The 17726-nt window shown below is 40.2% G+C and overlaps 1 protein-coding gene across 1 annotated transcript in view; it reads right to left on the bottom strand.

Moving 5' to 3' along the window:
• LOC139934785 (scavenger receptor cysteine-rich domain-containing protein DMBT1-like) overlaps positions 1-9258 on the bottom strand; it is a 38152-nt gene extending 28894 nt beyond the window's left edge. The window contains exons 1-8 of the mRNA XM_071929190.1: positions 9015-9258; positions 7848-7957; positions 6465-6655; positions 5422-5730; positions 4129-4446; positions 2031-2348; positions 1467-1784; positions 548-874 (exon numbers count right to left, since the gene is read on the bottom strand). Coding sequence (XP_071785291.1) covers positions 548-874; positions 1467-1784; positions 2031-2348; positions 4129-4446; positions 5422-5730; positions 6465-6549 — 1675 coding nt within the window. The 5' untranslated portion in view covers positions 6550-6655; positions 7848-7957; positions 9015-9258. The remainder of the gene's footprint in view (positions 1-547; positions 875-1466; positions 1785-2030; positions 2349-4128; positions 4447-5421; positions 5731-6464; positions 6656-7847; positions 7958-9014) is intronic.
• Between the last annotated feature and the right edge of the window lie 8468 nt (positions 9259-17726).

Genomic DNA, 17726 nt, shown 5'->3' with positions numbered 1-17726 from the left:
CATCTAGCCTGTGCGCGACTACGCCCACCACAGAACACATCAACCACAGGACTAATTGTAATATCCAATATATTTGGATATTTTAAAGTCACACTTCCAGGGGTTATGATCGAGCAAGGCATTCTGGGAAAAAATGGCGCGGCGAGATCGATCACCCCTGGGAACGAGGTTGTGTGTAAGCATTATCACAACAGAGTGTAGACTTGTACCAGTCCTATGATGTAAGTTTTATCACAGCCTTGTAAATAATACATCAATTTCAATACATGGGACACCTCTTCTATTAAAGTAACAAGAACAGATTGGAATATCCATGCCCAAACTGTTCATCCCTAAAGCTGTATTAAACAAAACCACAGCATCATCGGTAGTCCAGCATTCTCCAGAAGATGACCGGAGTATACAGTTGAGACCAGACTATTTCCGAAAGAGATTTACAGAGGTTTGTGTGAACACATTTACCAGTCATAGTTATTTTCTATTTTTTATATTGTTATCATTATTTAAATTTTATTTTATTTATTTAGGACAATAGCTAGCTACTTACCTGTACCAGGGTACGAATTGCTACAGACCACACCAGCATCTTCACTGTGATCACAGTCGTGATATAATGAAAATGTGCATTGGGCGAGGTTGGTCTCTGTTCCGGTACAAGCAACATCATCCATAACTATGTCTCCACTACCCTGACCAAAGTAGGCTGACGATTCGGCTGATACTGCACTTGAATGACCAAGTTGTGTACACACCACTGTAGCATCAGCGATGTCCCAATCATCATCACACACTGTTCCCCATGCACCGTTTACATACACCTCAACACGGCCTTCTGAGCTATAGCTTCCTCCAACAAGTCGTACAGAATTCACATCTTTGGAAGACAAAAGTATAAAGATGAATCTTCGTGATGGCACACTTTTTAAGAGGGGATATCTTTTTAATCCGGTCATTTTGTTATTTACTTGTATTGTTTTTGTATCATTATCATTGTATTGTTTGTTTGTACCATGAATTGTAAAGCGCTCCGATCTTTGTGGAGCACTATATAAATGCTTATTGTATTGTATTATTGCCTTGTAAGACTGAACACTGATTAAATAATTATAACATTAAAACAACCCAAATTTTGGTGTCAGATGACTGCCAGGCTGCTAATCAGACTCTACACGGGAGACAAATGAAGCAGCAGACATGAAGGAAAAACAACTCATGGTCCCCTCCTATCCTGGGCCCAATTTAAAGAGCGTACATGTACATACATAACAAAAAATGCATTTACATGTAAAGTTTAAAGGTGATACAAGGAAACTTTACAAATGTTTTTTTTTTTTCGCAGAAAAGTTTGTATCAAAAGAGGATGAAAACAAATTCATCAAATAACCACCAAAATAGCTGTTGGTGTTTGGCTGATTCAGAACACCTCCACAAACGATTCAAATGTTTGTACAAAAACCGAAACATACCCGAGGTGCCACTGCAGACTACACCAGCATCTTCAATGTGACCACAGTTGGGACTTGTTGAAAATGCGCATTGGTTGATGTTGGTCTCTGTTCCGGTACAAGCAACATCATCCATAACTATGTCTCCACTACCCTGACCAAAGTAGGCTCCCGTTTCAGCTGATACTGCACTTGAATAGCCAAGTTGTCTACACACCACTGTAGCATCATTGATGTCCCAGTAGTCATCACACACTGTTCCCCATGCACCGTTTACATACACCTCAACACGGCCTTCTGAGCTAGAGCTTCCTCTAACAAGTCGTACAGAATTCACACCTTTGGAAGACAAAAGTATAAAGATGAATCTTCGTGATGGCACACTTTTTAAGGAGGGATATCTTTTTAATCCGGTCATTTTGTTATTTACTTGTATTGTTTTTGTATTATTGTCATTGTATTGTTTGTTTGTACCATGAATTGTAAAGCGCTCCGATCTTTGTGGGGCACTATATAAATGCTTATTGTATTGTATTATTGCCTTGTAAGACTAAACACTGATTAAATAATTATAACATTAAATACCCGAGGTGCCACTGCAGACTACACCAGCATCTTCACCGTGACCACAGTTGTGACTTGTTGAAAATGAGCATTGGGCGAGGTTGGTCTCTGTTCCGGTACAAGCAACATCATCCATAACTATGTCTCCACTACCCTGACCAAAGTAGGCTCCCGTTTCAGCTGATGATGCGTATAAGTAGCCAAGTTGTGTACACACCACTGTAGCATCGTTGATGCCCCAATCATCATCACACACTGTTCCCCATGCATTGTTTACATACACCTCAACACGACCTTCTGAGCTAGAGCTTCCTCCAACAAGTCGCACAGAAAACGAACCTGTTCAGTTAATGAGTTACAAAATAACAATAACTGATGTTTTAAACGTTCATTTAGAAAGAGCACAATGATAATCTTTGCATGTTGGCATATAATGCAGAACATTCAAAACTTGAATTATAATAACAAGTTTATTTACTCATCAAGTTCCTGTACCTTAAATTGAAACCATTACTGAATCATACACCCATATCTACGTAGGCTCTTCAGAAGACCATGAAGACTTCATCAAACGATACCAAAAGACCAGCCGTTAAAACCAGAGATCATCGGAGGCTGTGGCCCCTCAACCCTTCTGCGACAAAACAGCCCAACTCAACATTCTTTGTTTCTTATAGAACATCATTTCTGGTATATTTTGGGGAATTTTCTTTTATTTCAAATTTTCAAAGGGACACAAATTTTTACACTGTATTACCGGTCCCCCTTCCCCCCCCCCAAAAAAAAAAATCTCATTTCACACATTGGAGTGAAGCTCTTAGACTGGCTTCACACTGGATCCTGCAACAGGATAAGTTGCAAGCGTTAAATCTCCCTCGATGCCCACTTTAGTATAATTGCGTATTGATCCTCCTTTTGGGAACAGAAGTTGATTAAAAGTTCACCAATGAAGGTCGTCCAAGTGTCGTTGCACAGGTGCAACGTATCCATGGTGACCACACAGCACAAGGTGGCTTAATAGGGAAGCGCTAACGGCAGTTAAGCTTGGGCGGTTCCAGAAATTTGGGGCTCGGTTCCGGTTGCGAAAAAAAAGCTCAGTTCCGAGACATACCTGGTTCCAATTCAATATAAAACATAAGCCGCCCGTCCCGAGCTCACACACACACACAATTGAGCCGATCTATTTTAACTGAAAATAACCAAGTTAATCAGACATCGGTCCCGAGCTCACACACACAATTGGAGCCGATCTATTTTTAACGAAAATACCAGAATACCCACCCCAAGTCAATCAGACATCGTGCCACCGAGCACCTATTCTCCCTGCATTTAAACAAGTCTTTGATTTGGCCGGCAAAGTACATCCGTTGTGTAGCAGTACGTCCGTAGTGCAGTATGTCCGTAGTGCAGAACGTCCGTAGTGCATGCAGTGTGTCGTCTTTGTACATACAAGTGTATATGCATGTACATGCATACAGTACTGTGTATTTTGTGCTTGGGGCAAGCTTTCATGAATATGGATATATTGGCAGCCAATCACAACGTGCTGTCTATTTGGACTTTGGACTCTGTACATGTACATGTATATGCATGAGATATACATGTATACAGGTGGTGGCTGTAGATACCTAGATGCATTAGCCGGTTCGTCGCAGGATCGGCTCCGTAGAGTCTTTTATAATTGGGACTCTGTCTTTTAAAATCGGAACCGACAAAAGCGGATACCGGGTTCCACAGAAGAGTGGAACCTGCGGTCCGTTTTTCAATTTGAAACCGGGTAGAACTGGGTAACCGAAGGCACCGCCCAAGCTTAACGGCAGTCAACATTTTGAGTAGAGTATGATCTGATGATGACCTACATGATGGACTTATTTGGGCCATTTATTATTTAAAGAGCATACATGTACATGTACATACATAACAAAAAATGCATTTACACGTAAAGTTTAAAGGCGATACAAAGAAACTTTACAAATGTTTTTTTTTTCGCAGAAAAGTTTGTATCAAAAGAGGATGAAAACAAATTCATCAAATAACCACCAAAATAGCCGTTGGCGTTTGGCCGATTCAGAACACCTCCACAAACGATTCAAATGTATGTACAAAAACCGAAACATACCCGAGGTGCCACTGCAGACTACACCAGCATCTTCACCGTGACCACAGTTGTGACTTGTTGAAAATGAGCATTGGCCGATGTTGGTCTCTGTTCCGGTACAAGCAACATCATCCATAACTATGTCTCCACTACCCTGACCAAAGTAGGCTCCCGTTTCAGCTGATACTGCATATGTATAGCCAAGTTGTGTACACACCACTGTAGCATCAGCGATGCCCCATTGGTCATCACACACTGTTCCCCACGCATTGTTTACATACACCTCAACACGGCCTTCTGAGCTAGAGCTTCCTCCAACAAGTCGCACAGAAAACGAACCTGTTACAGTTAATGAGTTACAAAATAAAAATGACATGTTGGCAATGCAGAACAATCAAAACCTGAACTAACAAGTAATAATTTACTCATCAAGTACATTTTCCTTAAACTGAAACCATTACTGAATCATACAGCCATATAGGCTCGTCAGAAGACTGCATTAGATATACTAAGACTTCATCAAGCATTTTTTTTTGGTACTTTCCAGAGTCCAGTGAAAAAACATCACACGCATGTTACTCGGGTGGGATTCGAACCCACGACCCTTGCAATTCTAGAGCAGTATCTTACCAACTAGACCACCGAGTTCCGAGATTGCCCGGTAGCTAGAGGCAGTTCGTATCCTATGTTTTGGCAGCGGGTACCGCAACGATATAATGGGAGGCTGTGTTGCACCTCAATTTTTGGTTCTTTATTATAGCATAATTTCTGGTAAATTGGGAGTGTTATTTCCATTTCAAATTTTCAAATGGACACCTCAGCCGTTTTTTTTACACGGTCTCTGCCTTTTTGGAAGGGTTTCTCAAAATTTCCACAGTGGACTTGGAGTTAAGCTCTTAGACAGGCATCCCAGCTGGCTGCTAGCGAGGCTCTACACAGGAGACAAATGAAGCAGCAGACAGGAAGGAAAAACAACTCATGGTCCCCTCCTATCTTGGGCCCAAATTCATGGCTCGACTTATTGTAAGCAAAATATCGACACTCGCGGAAATTCTGCGCTTACGCCAAGCATATTTCAGTTAGCAAGGAATTTTGGCTTGTGAGCGTGTGACTCCATGTTGTGATAGGTATTCTACACTTATACAGCATTTAAACCACTTCTCCTAGCTTTATAGTACCTCTGTGCAGTATAATTATATCTGATGTTTTTGGACTATCTGGCTCAAAATATATGCTACATAGCATTACAAAACGATTTGGACTTTTCCTTTTTTTATTGTTTGTTACTTTCAACCACACACCCTGTATACGTACCAGTGCAGATTACACCAGCATCTTCACCGTGACCACAGTTGTGACTTGTGCTATATGAGCATTGGCCGAGGTTGGTCTCTGTTCCGGTACAAGCAACATCATCCAAATTGATGGCTCCACTACCCCGACCAAAGTAGGCTGATGATTTGGCTGATAGTGCACTTGAATAGCCCAGTTGTGTACACACCACTGTAGCGTCATTGATGCCCCAATCGTCATCACACACTGTTCCCCATGCACCGTTTACATACACCTCAACACGGCCTTCGAAGTTGGTGCTTCCGTCAACAATTCTTATTGAGAACTCATCTACACACCGTATGCAAACAAAATAACACACATTACAATTTAACACACATTACACTTATCAGGAGCTGCAATGTACAGTTTACCTTGCATATGTAACGAAGGGAGCATGATGCAACACATTCTAAAAGGATCAGGGTCTTTTTTGAAATACAAAACACAATTTCCACAGGGTTTTTGAAGACAATGATATAAGAAGGCTTCACTTAAAATAAAAAATTATTACTTGCTGAAGTGCTGTAGTTTTTGAGAAATGAGTAAATGCAATGGAGAGCTGTTGATAGTATAAAACATTGAGAAAAACCGCTCCCTCTGAAGTAACGTAGTTTTCGAGAAAGAAGTAGTTTTCAGATGCTTGATTTTGAGACCTCAGAATTAGATTTTGAGGTCTCAAAATCAAGCATCTGAAAACACACAACTTTGTGTGACACATGTGTTTTTTCTTCCATTATTATCTCACAACTTTGATGACCAATTGACCTCAAACTTTCACAGGTTTGTTATTGTATGCATGTTGAGATACAGCAAGTGAGAAGACTAGTCTTTTACAATTACCAATAGTGACCAGAGTCTTTAAGAGCTGTATCTTGCTTCTTTCTAAAAGCTTAAAGTTAATGTTTATAACATGTAAAAACTATTCTGTACAGCGTTTTGAGATTTTCTTTTTGCAAGAAGCTTTCCAAAAAATGTTTATTATTATTATAATTGTGGATTGTTTTTTATATACTTTAACTTACCCTGTCCAACAACATATTGAATGCTTATTATAATGATGCAGTTGAAGATTGCAGGGGATAAACTCATTGATGGTAGGATCCTCATGATGGAGGGGTCAACTTGGAGGTCAACTGGGGTCAACTGGGGGTCACTTGGTACTTAATGAGCGTCAGTTCCACTTCTATATCACCAAGACTCACCAACTCACATCCTGATATTGTTATAAATAAATAAACAAGAAATTAAGCAATTATTACCTGTGATGCTAATCAGCATAAAAAAAAACCAAGTGGAAAATGTCTTTAGTTTGATCCAAACTCACCTGGGCCCATTTTAATAGAGCCTGTCATCAGCCCAAAACTTGCTAAGCACAGACAATTATTGCTTAACAAAGTTACCTGAAGTTTACATTGCTGTGACTGGTGCCCCTCTCAATTGTTGCTTAGCAAAGCAATTTGTCAAGCAGTATTTTTTGGCCTAACAGTGCAACAACCTGTGGTCTGCAGTCCTGATGTCATTAAACAGCCTACCTGCTGTAGTACAGATTCTCATGCCTCGAACCGTGGTCTTTAAAGCCATTATACACTTTCGGTAAAAAAAATTAAAAAAAAGTTCACAGATTTACAAATAATTTACAGGGTTTACAGAAGGTAATGGTGAAAGATTCTCTTGAAATATTAGTCCATGAAATGCTTTACTTTTTGAGAAAACAGTAAAACTATATCAATTCTCGATAGCGAGAATTACAAATTTATTTGAAACACATGTCATGACTTGGCGAAACTTGCGGAAAACAAAAGTGGGTTTTCCCGTTGTTTTCACCCGACTCCGATGACCGATTAAGCCTAAATTTTCACAGGTTTGTTATTTTATATATAAGATGTGATACACAAAGTGTGGGACTTGAAAATACTGTTTACTGCAAGTGTATAATGGCTTTAAGGGGTACGGCAACACTAACTTTGGATAAGGGACACTTCTAATACTAACAGGCCCAAGTAAATTGTAAATGTTTTTTAAATCTTGCGAAGTGCACCATGAAAATTGCTGTGGAGTACAGCAGCCAATTTCACGAAACCCTAAATTTAAAATAATCATATCTTGATCAAACAAACAAACAAAAAAAGAAACGAACGAACGTACGAACGAACAACAAACGAAAGAACGAACGAACGAAAGAACGAACCAACGAACGAACGAACGAACCAACGAATGAACGAACGAACGAAACAAACAAACAAGGTGCCCCAATCGAGTTTTACATAGAACTAAAAGAGAACATTGTTGAGCAGTATTTTCTGCTTCAAATAACAGCTTCATGAAGTTGGCCCCTGGTGGCTTAGTACCTGTTCGTGGAGATGATAGCGAAACAAACACAATAGTTACTTGGTTTTACAACGAACCTGTGCTTCCAAACAACACTTGCACACAAGATCTTGACCTGACGTAGACCACGGAACTGGGTAGCTGTACTCCTCTTTTCGAAAATTTTGTCAGTATCGGTGGTACTCGACTGATAAAGACAAAATTTCGGAAAAAAAGGGGGAAAAAAAGGGGGAAAAAATAAATAAAAATCAGATTTGAAAGCCAATGATTATTCACACTTTTTATTAAATTATTTTTGTTTGTTATTTTTTGCAAATTACCATGGTAATTTTAAAATTTCATTAAAAAATATTTTGAATAAAACAAAGTCAACTGCTGGCTATAGAGTCATACACAGAGTCTCAAAGAACACTTGTAGTCACTGCAGATGTTTCTTCCATGTATGGCTTCACCGGGAAACCATACTTTCTTGTTTGCCGTGAAAACAGGAAAAACTCAAAACAAATGGGGCCAGTTGAAGTCATAGAAGATCGGTGTGTAGTGTGAACATTTCAATGTCCATCAAGTTTTAATATATGTTTGCATACTTCACATTAACAAAAGAAGGTAATTAGGGCATCGGTTGATATAAGGCATCATTACTTTTTTCCCAATTTAAAGAAAAAGGCATAATAGCGTGAAAACTGGTAAGGGGAGGATATAAGGCTCCGTATGGCCCCACCACTTTTTCACTCATTTTTACAAAAAGGGATATATCAATCAGGTAAATTAGATACTATATTATTTTATTTCGAATGAAAAAGTGGTGGCGCCATACGGAAACTTTTCCAAATTAGATACTATATTATTTTATTTCGAATGAAAAAGTGGTGGCGCCATACGGAAACTTTTCCCATCGGTCTCATCGGTGTCACCATTACATCACTGTCACCATTACAATGTAATCGTGACAGTGATGCAATGGTGACAGTGATGAGACTGATGTTAAAAGCGAGCCATTTTAAAACAGTTCAACAAGGTGGGCTATCCAGACCTATAGTCCTAGAACTATTTCGGTTTCGTCCGCTATCGATCGTCTCGGTCTCAGTTATGGGAGACGATAGCAGACGAAACTCAAATAGTTCTAGGCCGTACTGAATACGACCACTGCCCACTATCGCACCAGTTTTGCCAGTCATAAACGATGAATTAAAACACGAAGTACAACATTATTATTGCCTCCCTTTTTTACCCTACGTGCCTACCTCAATCAAAACGTTGTGACATAGAAGACGGAGAATCTAGTTGAAATGAGCAATCTTCCGTCGGTCGTTGACAAAATTCAGGTTTCAGTATCTGCGACATAAAGTACAATCGATTGTACAAATAGTTACAAGTCATAATATTAAACAGAATCGCAGTACTGTATAAATAATGGAAAAACCCATTGCAGCTAGCACGCAGTGGGAAAAAACACGTACCCGGATACAACATACAAACTACATGGACCATGACATACACAATGAATGACGCGCATCGGGTTTCCTTGACAGTAGTACCACTCAACCTCGTTCTCACGACAACCTTGTTTTTCGATGTCGCTGCGCTATTTCCAATTCCAAGCATTCTCTACTTTTACTACCCAAGCATTTGCATGTCTCTCGATTTTATACCAGACGCTAATAAAAGCGAATGATGTAAATGTAACTTTGTGAATTTACATGAGCAGGTGCACACTTAATTGAGTGAGACTGTGAGACTTGATTTTGAGATGAGATGGGAATGAGATCAGTCACGACTGTGCAGCCCCGGCCCTATAGTATGAGCATGGAGGGTATGAGTTATCCACGCCTTATCGGGGGTTACTGGGCAAGACAGCAACCGGCAACCGTCTCATGTTCATTGGCTACAACAAAAAAAGTCATGATCACGTCAAACACCCTTGTCACACGAAGTTTTGTGCTTTCAGGTGCTTGATTTCGGGACCTCGAAATATAGTTCTGAGGTGTCTAAATTAAGTTCAAATAAACTATTTTATTATGGGGAAGTTACCCCTTTCTTGAAAATACTTTAATCACGTTTCTCATAATCACTGGCTCTCCATTGCTTGTTTCATGGAGCAATAATGCTCATTGCTTGTTTATACCATGGATATTTCTACCTCCATGTTTATACTTGAGTAAGTTTTATGCCAACAATTATTTTGAGTAATTGCCAATAGTGGACAGTGCCCGAGAACGGTATTTGTTTATGAAGGGACCAATATCAAGCACAACTTAACACAACGTGCTTACCAGACTAATGTAAGCAGCCCAAAGTATACTATGTCACACGGCCGGGCAATCTTTCCTGCTATTGCTATGATCTGCTTAGCACAAAATGTCTGCTTATTAAAGCACCTCTATAGATCCCAAATGAGAGACTTTTGGGACGCTTGGTGGCAGCAGACTTACCAGGGCCCAATTTCTTAGCGCTGCTTAGCGGCCGATTTTGTGCTTACTTTGTAATTTCTATTTCATAGCGCTGCTAACCGTATTAAGCACACGAAAAAACATGCTAACCTTCCAGTGCTTACCGCACGAAAATAAATCGTCACATTGCAAATCCGCGGTAAACACGCTATATGGCCGCCCAATTTTTCCGCTAACCTGTGAAAGACGCTAAGGCTTAAGCAAATTTTTCTGCTACAGTAAGCACGCAAATTTACTTACCGTTAAGCAGCGCTATTAAATTGGGTCCAGGGCCAAATTTCATACAGCTGCTTAACGGTAGATTTTGTGTTTATCGGGCGCACATAGCAAATTTTTCATTTCATAGCCTTGATTAAAGGAACACGTTGCCTTGGATCGGACGAGTTGGTCTATGAAAAGCGTTTGAAACCGTTTGTTACAAAATGCATTTGGTTAGAAAGATGTTTTAAAACTAGAATATAATGATCCACACAATTATCACTCAAAATTGCACGGTTTTTATTTTACGTCGCGAACTAACACGGTCGGTCATTTATGGGAGTCAAATTTTTGACTCCCATAAATGGTCGACCGTGTTTGTCGACGAGGTAAAACGAAAACCACGCAATTTCAAGGCATATTTGTGTAGATAATTGTATTCTACTTTTACAACATCTTTCTAACCATACCGATTTTATAAGAAACGGTTACAAAACGCTTTTCAAAGACCAACTCGACCGATCCAAGGCAACGTGTTCCTTTAAGCAATGTTCTTAGACACTATTGGTAATTGTCAAAGACCAGTACATTTGCTTGGTGTATCTCAATATATACATAAAAACACCAACCTTTGAAAATTTGAGCTCAATCGGTCGTCGAAGTTCCGAGATAATGATGAAAGAAAAATCACCCTTGCCACACGAAGTTTTGTGCTTTCAGATGCTTGATTTCGAGACCTCAAATTCTAAACATGAGGTCTCGAAATCAAATTCGTGGAAAATACTTCTTTCTCGAAAACTATGTCACTTCAGAGGAAGCCGTTTTTCACAACGTTTTATACCATCAACCTCTTCCCATTTATACTCGTTACCAAGTAAGGTTTTATGCTAATATTTATTTTTAGTAATTACCATTAGTGTCCACTGCCTTTAAGTACTCTGAAGAAGCATAGAGCCAAAAGCTGCCTGCAACGGTCGATTTTGTGCTGATTGGGCGCACCTAGCACATTTTTCATTTCATAGCCTTGCTTAAGCAAGGTTTTTTGCTTATTTATTCATTTATTTATTTATTTATTTTAAATCTTTAGACATACAATAGCTACAAGTTGTACAGGGGCTGTCCAGGTTAAAACAAAAATATAAAACTGTCATCAAAAGATGTGTAAAACCAGACCCCTGCCAACGATAAAAATATAATTATACAATAATGAAAATTATTAAAGCGCTTAAAGCTTAAAGCGGTAAGCAAACAAAAAGGGTCCTTTAAAGCCTGTATTTTGCTCAAGTACCCCATTCACACAGCGCAAGTCGTTAAATCTTGTGGACAAGTCGTTAAATCGGCCCCACGCGCTGAGATAGTGCGAGATCACTGCTCTCGCGCGAACTGATGGCTTAGCGATTTCGAATGAGGAGTCGATAACGGGGTAGCCTTGCTCAAGGCAGCCGAATAATTCACTCCGAAAAAAGACCGCCGCTGTATAAAAACCCACCCGTATTCACTGTGCGTAAAATAAACATCGCACGACACGATGCCCCGTACACTGATCGCACGCACCACGCACAGGGTATACGGGTGGGTTTACAGCGGCGTCTTTTCGGAGCGAATAATGCGACTACCTTGAGCAAGGCTAATAACGAGGAGCCATCAGTTCGCGCGAGAGCAGTGTTGCACAAGCTTTCTGTCTTTGCCATGGGAACTCTCAGAGTAAGGTTGTCATTTTGTCTAGTGGAACAGCTATTGGTGAAATGACTAAATAGTTTTGCCATGTTTTCTGGGCATAGATGACGAATGCATTTATGCACGAGAATGTGTTTTTTTCATACAAATTCTCTCGGGAAAAGCTAACCACTTGAGTTCATTAAACATATCAGTCGAGGAAGTTCGGTAGGGGCAACCAAGGATTAATCTGGCAGCTCTTTTCAATAGTCTGTTCAACAGGTTACTCTGTGCGTTGTAAGTAAACTGCGCCAATAAAGTATCTAAACACTTACAAATAGTCAGATTTATCGGAACCTGAATTAGTATGCCAAAGAATAATTATTCATTTCTATTCACCGTTAATTTCTGCACATTTTGACACATCTTGTGTTGCGCTACGATGTTGTTTGGTGGATTTATGGACACTTGAGTGGCTTATTCACTTGAGCCCCTATTCACCCCAATTCCAGAAGGGAACTCACACAAGCATCACACACAGACAAAATCAAGACAAAAGACACAAACTCGTTTCGTTTACTTGACCAGGAAGTTTATGGCCGTATCTTTAACTCTAAAACTGCTGATATCCTGTCCTCAATACTTGGTGTGTCCTCCATCACTGTTAACGGCAAGGAGTCGTCTTCTCATACTCCAAACGAGACATTTGATCTGTCCCTGGTCAATCCCCTGCCATTTCCTGATCAGGGTGCGTCGCAATCCCTCGAGAGTGGTGTCAGGCTTGATGGACTTGTTCACTTTCTTCTGCTGCAGAAGTCACACTCGGGCGGCCACTCATTGGCAGGTTGTCCACATTTCCCTGAGCTTGGTAGCCATTCCACCATTTTACTGACCGTCGCTGGTGACGTTCCAACTTGATGAGCTGCAGCTCGAATCGACATACCGGCTTCTATCAAACCAACGATCCGTCCTCTTTCCTGTTTGGTCAGTTGTGCCATCTTTCCTGTTATCTTGAAACACCTTTCCCTGTCTTACCATAATCAGGGATTCTGGCTCTTAACCCATTTTGTTGTATGCCTCCCATCTTTGACCCCTTTGCTTGGTTACTGACAATTATTGCTGATGTTCATTGCAACCGATTTATCCAAAACGCGACAAACAAATCATTTATAAAAGGCGGGCAAAAGAAACGCTGATCTTACTCGTCACAATACAACGATTTAGCTCGAATAGGGGCTTTTGCAACTTTTGAAATTCGACCTTAAGCCACTCAAGTGCCCATAAATCCACCAAACAACATCGTAGCGCAACATAAGATGTGTCAAAATGTGCAGAAATTAACGGTGAATAGAAATGAATAATTATTTTTTGGCATACTATTTCAGGTACCGATATATCTGACCATTTGTAAGTGTTTAGATACTTTATTGGCGCAGTTTAGTATGGGAGGCGTATTATATGACCTCCTTTTTGAGAGGTGGATCATGATCCACAGGTCTTGTGGATCATGGCTCGTTTGGGTCGTTGTAAGTAGGAGGTTGCTTGATGGGGATGTGTCGAAGACCCCCCCTTTTCTTTCTTCTTTTTACCAGCACAGACAGCAATCGGGGAGGTCAAAGTGTAAGACATCACAGTAAGACGATACACTGTTGAACTTGGATAAAAATTTAAATTAGTCGAACCTGTATGGGTCTTATAACTTAAGATTATAAGGTAGCATTGGGCTCAGGTCGTTGTCAAGTTCGTTTGTCGGTTGTTTCGCTTGCTTGACAACGACCTCACCCCATGTTACCTTTTAATCTAGGTTTGAAAGATCCATACAGGTTCGACTTATTTAAAGTTTTCTGGTGGTCGGTGTTTACTGTTGTATCGGCCTCCCCAAACCGTACAATAGTCCAGACTCGGTAACACAGAAGTTTTAACCAACGTGTGCAGACTACTTTTTGGGATGTTGTGGCGAATTCTACTTAACACGGCTAGTTTAGAAGAAACTTTCTTTTTAATGTAATCAATATGAGGAGACCATGTGAGTGATTCGACAATAATAACACCTGAACACTTGTAAGAGGAAACCCGTTCAACTGGATCGTTTAAATGACAATGTTAAGGTCAGTTGAAGCTACCTTGTGTTTAGAGCCGATGATCATTGACTTAGTTTTTTTGTAGCATTATTTGTCAACCTGTTTTTAGAATGTAGCTTTTCCAATAAAATATTGTGATCTACTGAATCAAAGGCCTTGCTCAAATCAATAAAAACAGTACCAGTGATTTGCCCATGCTCTAATGCATTGAGACAGTTATTAATCAATCCATGCAGTGTGGTCTCTGTTGAATGTTGAGGTCTGAAACCTGATTGGTAAGGGGGTGATCATATAATGTGTTCATCAAGGTATGAGTACAGATCATTGTGCACCGCCCTCTCAATAATCTTGGAGACAATCGGAAGAATGGAAATCGGCCGATAGTTACCGACGCAACCTGTATCACCACCTTTGTGTATTGGAATTACTGAAGCATGTTTCCAAGCATCAGGGTATTGACCACTTCTGATAGATAAATTAGTAATGTGACTGTGACTACATTATGGACAAGCAAGTTTCAAGAGCTTTACGCTTAAGCCGTCTAGGCCTGTAGTTTTTTTGACTGGCATTGAGTCAATCTGTTTTTTTAACAAAAGCTTCAGTGACTTCAGACAATAGAAACTTGTGTTCGTGACCATAGTCAGTAACTGGAGTGGAGAAATCGCCCCCATCAGACATGGCACTGTTCTTGGAAGAACTACTGCTACTACTGGTTGAGAAGTATTCATTGAATGTGTTAGCAATGTCAATGGGACCATCCAAAATAATGTTCTGTAACGAACTGAAACTGTGCGCCCCGCCGGTGCGTTGGAGTGGCCCCGCCGGATCTTGGGGGACAAAGCTCCCACGGCAGCTGGCTTGAACTTTTGGTGAACCATTCTGTGATTGGACAAACTATCGATGATGTATAACTTTGTAACACATAATTATAAGAGATTATCCAGGTGCGCGGACCGGATGCGTTGTTTTGGCGCCTTTTCTATACAATGTATTGTGTATGATTAAGATGTGTAGACAGACCAAATGTTGAGTTCAGTGGGTGAGCATGGAATAAGTTGTCCTTCTCGAAGTATTAAATAAATCAGTGTGTTTCATATTGAACGGAATTTGAGTTTGTTTGTTTTTCTGTCTGCGTTTGGCTACAGAGCAAACAAGGACCCTGGCAGTACGTTACAGTTCACCATCTATTACGATAGAGTTTGGAACTGGCTTTTTTTTTGTTTGGGGGGGGGGGGGAGGATTCTCTTAATTGTTTTCCAAAAAGCAGAGGAATTGCCTTTGTTCGACTCAATTGCAGAAACATAGTAGTTACTTTTCTCAGAACGGGTTTTAGAAGTCACCATGTTACGTCACTTCTTGTAACTGTCCCAGTCATCTGATGAACAAGACCGTCTCGCCGTTTTGTGGATGCGGTCACGTTCACGCATGAGATGGACAATTTCAGTGCTCAACCAAGGCAGTGAAGCATCACGAACACGTTTGGTTTTTTCAGGAACATGTAAATTGACGGACTATGTTCATGAACGTAGAGTGCCATAAAGACAAGGGGCCAGTTTCATAGAGCTGCTTATTAAGCAAAAACATTGCTTAAGCACAAAAATAGCTCGCTCATTGGACACATGTTACTGGCCAAAATTAATGCTAAATACATTGCTTGTGACTGATATTTAGCTGTTTTTTTACTTAGCACAACAATTGAGTGGAGTCTTCGCCAGTTATCTGATTTTACTAAGCAAGGAAGCAGCTCTATGAAATTGGGCCCTGGCATCATCGACGTTTCACGATTAAGAACATGATACCATGGGGCCGCAGAAAGATCATCACCAAATGTTTCGTGGTTCATGTTCACAAATGATCTAAACTTGATACAATCACCTTTCTGTTTGGGCTTATCCCACTCATGTATACAATAAATAAGATAACTAGACATTGAGAGTTTGTGAACAAACTCTAGGTGTTCGGTTTCCGGGAGTAAAAGCCTGGTGTAAAAAACAAATGTTGCAACTTGCTTTGTCTCAAGATGTGTAACAAATAATCAAAATTGCAAAAATTGTGGAAACAACACGATGACGTCATTCCGAGTTCAAGAAGTTAAATTGTCCTTGACTAACAATACACCAAGTTTCACCTCAGTCGAACTTTTGGTTTGGCATACACACAACTTTGAAAAGTGCACCTTTAAAGCACTACTTATGGAAATTACACCGTTCGTGACAGTTACTTTTGTGTTCTCATTTCGGGGTTGAGCAGTTGTTGAACTGTGGTCAGATACTGCTTCCATTCCAGTTGCTGCTGAGGGCTGTAGCGGCTTTTCAGCACGGTTGCACCCAGTGGGTGGGCGTGGTGTATGGGGTGGGCGTGTGGTTTGGGCGTGCTGACAATCAAGGTGTTAACTTTTCCCAATTCCACACGGAGGCTGTATGTACACAACTTCATACTTACATACCTATTCACACAACTCGATTTAAGATTACTCTTATTTAAAAAAAATAAATAATAATAATACAAACCTGTAACCATTTGAACTCAATTGGTCGCCGAAGTTGCAATGGAATAGTGGAAGAAAAAACACCCTTGCCGCACAGGTTGTGTGCTTATAGATGCCTATTCAATTAAAACATTTTAGCGAGAAATTATTTCTTTCTAAAAAAAAAACCAGAGGGAGCCGTTTCTCACCATGTTTTATACTATCTACAGCTTTCCTTTGCTTTCCATTGCTCGTAATACCAAGTAAGTTTTTATGCTTATAATTATCCAGTTTCAGTGACAGATATTATTAGAGTTGTGTGTCTAGGTTAGACCTCAACAAATCTCCAAGCCCAGATGGCTGCACCCTCCCCCCCCCCCACTCGAGAATTTTGAATTCTGACAGTTTGAAAAATGATGGTGGACGGAAAATTATCAGTAATAATTTTCCTAGAGAGTTGAGTTGATCCAGCCGAAGATTGCTCGAGTTTGGAGTTCCACGGTTCGATATCCAGGGCTGTGATGTTCAATAGGAGACTTTGGGACGCTAGGTGGCAGCAGACTTACCAGGTAAATTTCCATTGTTTACGTAGTTATGAGCATGCGCACATTACCGAGAACAGTGGATTTTACCTGGTAAGTCTGCTGCCACCAAGCGTCCCAAAAGTCTCCCATTCATTTTAAAATCCGTCAAATAATAAAATTAATGACGGTGGACGGAAATTTATCGGTAGGAATTTTTCTCTGGGTCGAGTTTGTCCAGCGAAATTGTTTTGACTTAAAGGCACCTAGAAATATATATTTTTTTTCTTTAAACATTAGAGTATATGTTCCTGAACAATAAAATAATTTGTTGAGTAATTGTTTTCGACGATTTATATGTTTAACAAATTAAATAAGGATGTGTGGGGGGTGACTCCGCCTACCCCTTTTGTGACGTCAATCGAGGAACACTTTGCCTCGATCGAACATACGTACGTGCAAGTACATTGAAGTCCTGGACGTGAGTTTGTACGTTTGAAAACGTTTTTTTCTTGCATTTTCCCGGCAATGTCAACCAGGTGTATTGCTGCTGAATGCAGCAATACAACTAAAGATGGTGTCA

This window comes from Asterias amurensis, chromosome 3 (assembly GCF_032118995.1).
Source record: "Asterias amurensis chromosome 3, ASM3211899v1".
NCBI lineage: Eukaryota > Metazoa > Echinodermata > Asteroidea > Forcipulatida > Asteriidae > Asterias > Asterias amurensis.
This window is presented reverse-complemented; position numbering and strand designations above follow the sequence as displayed.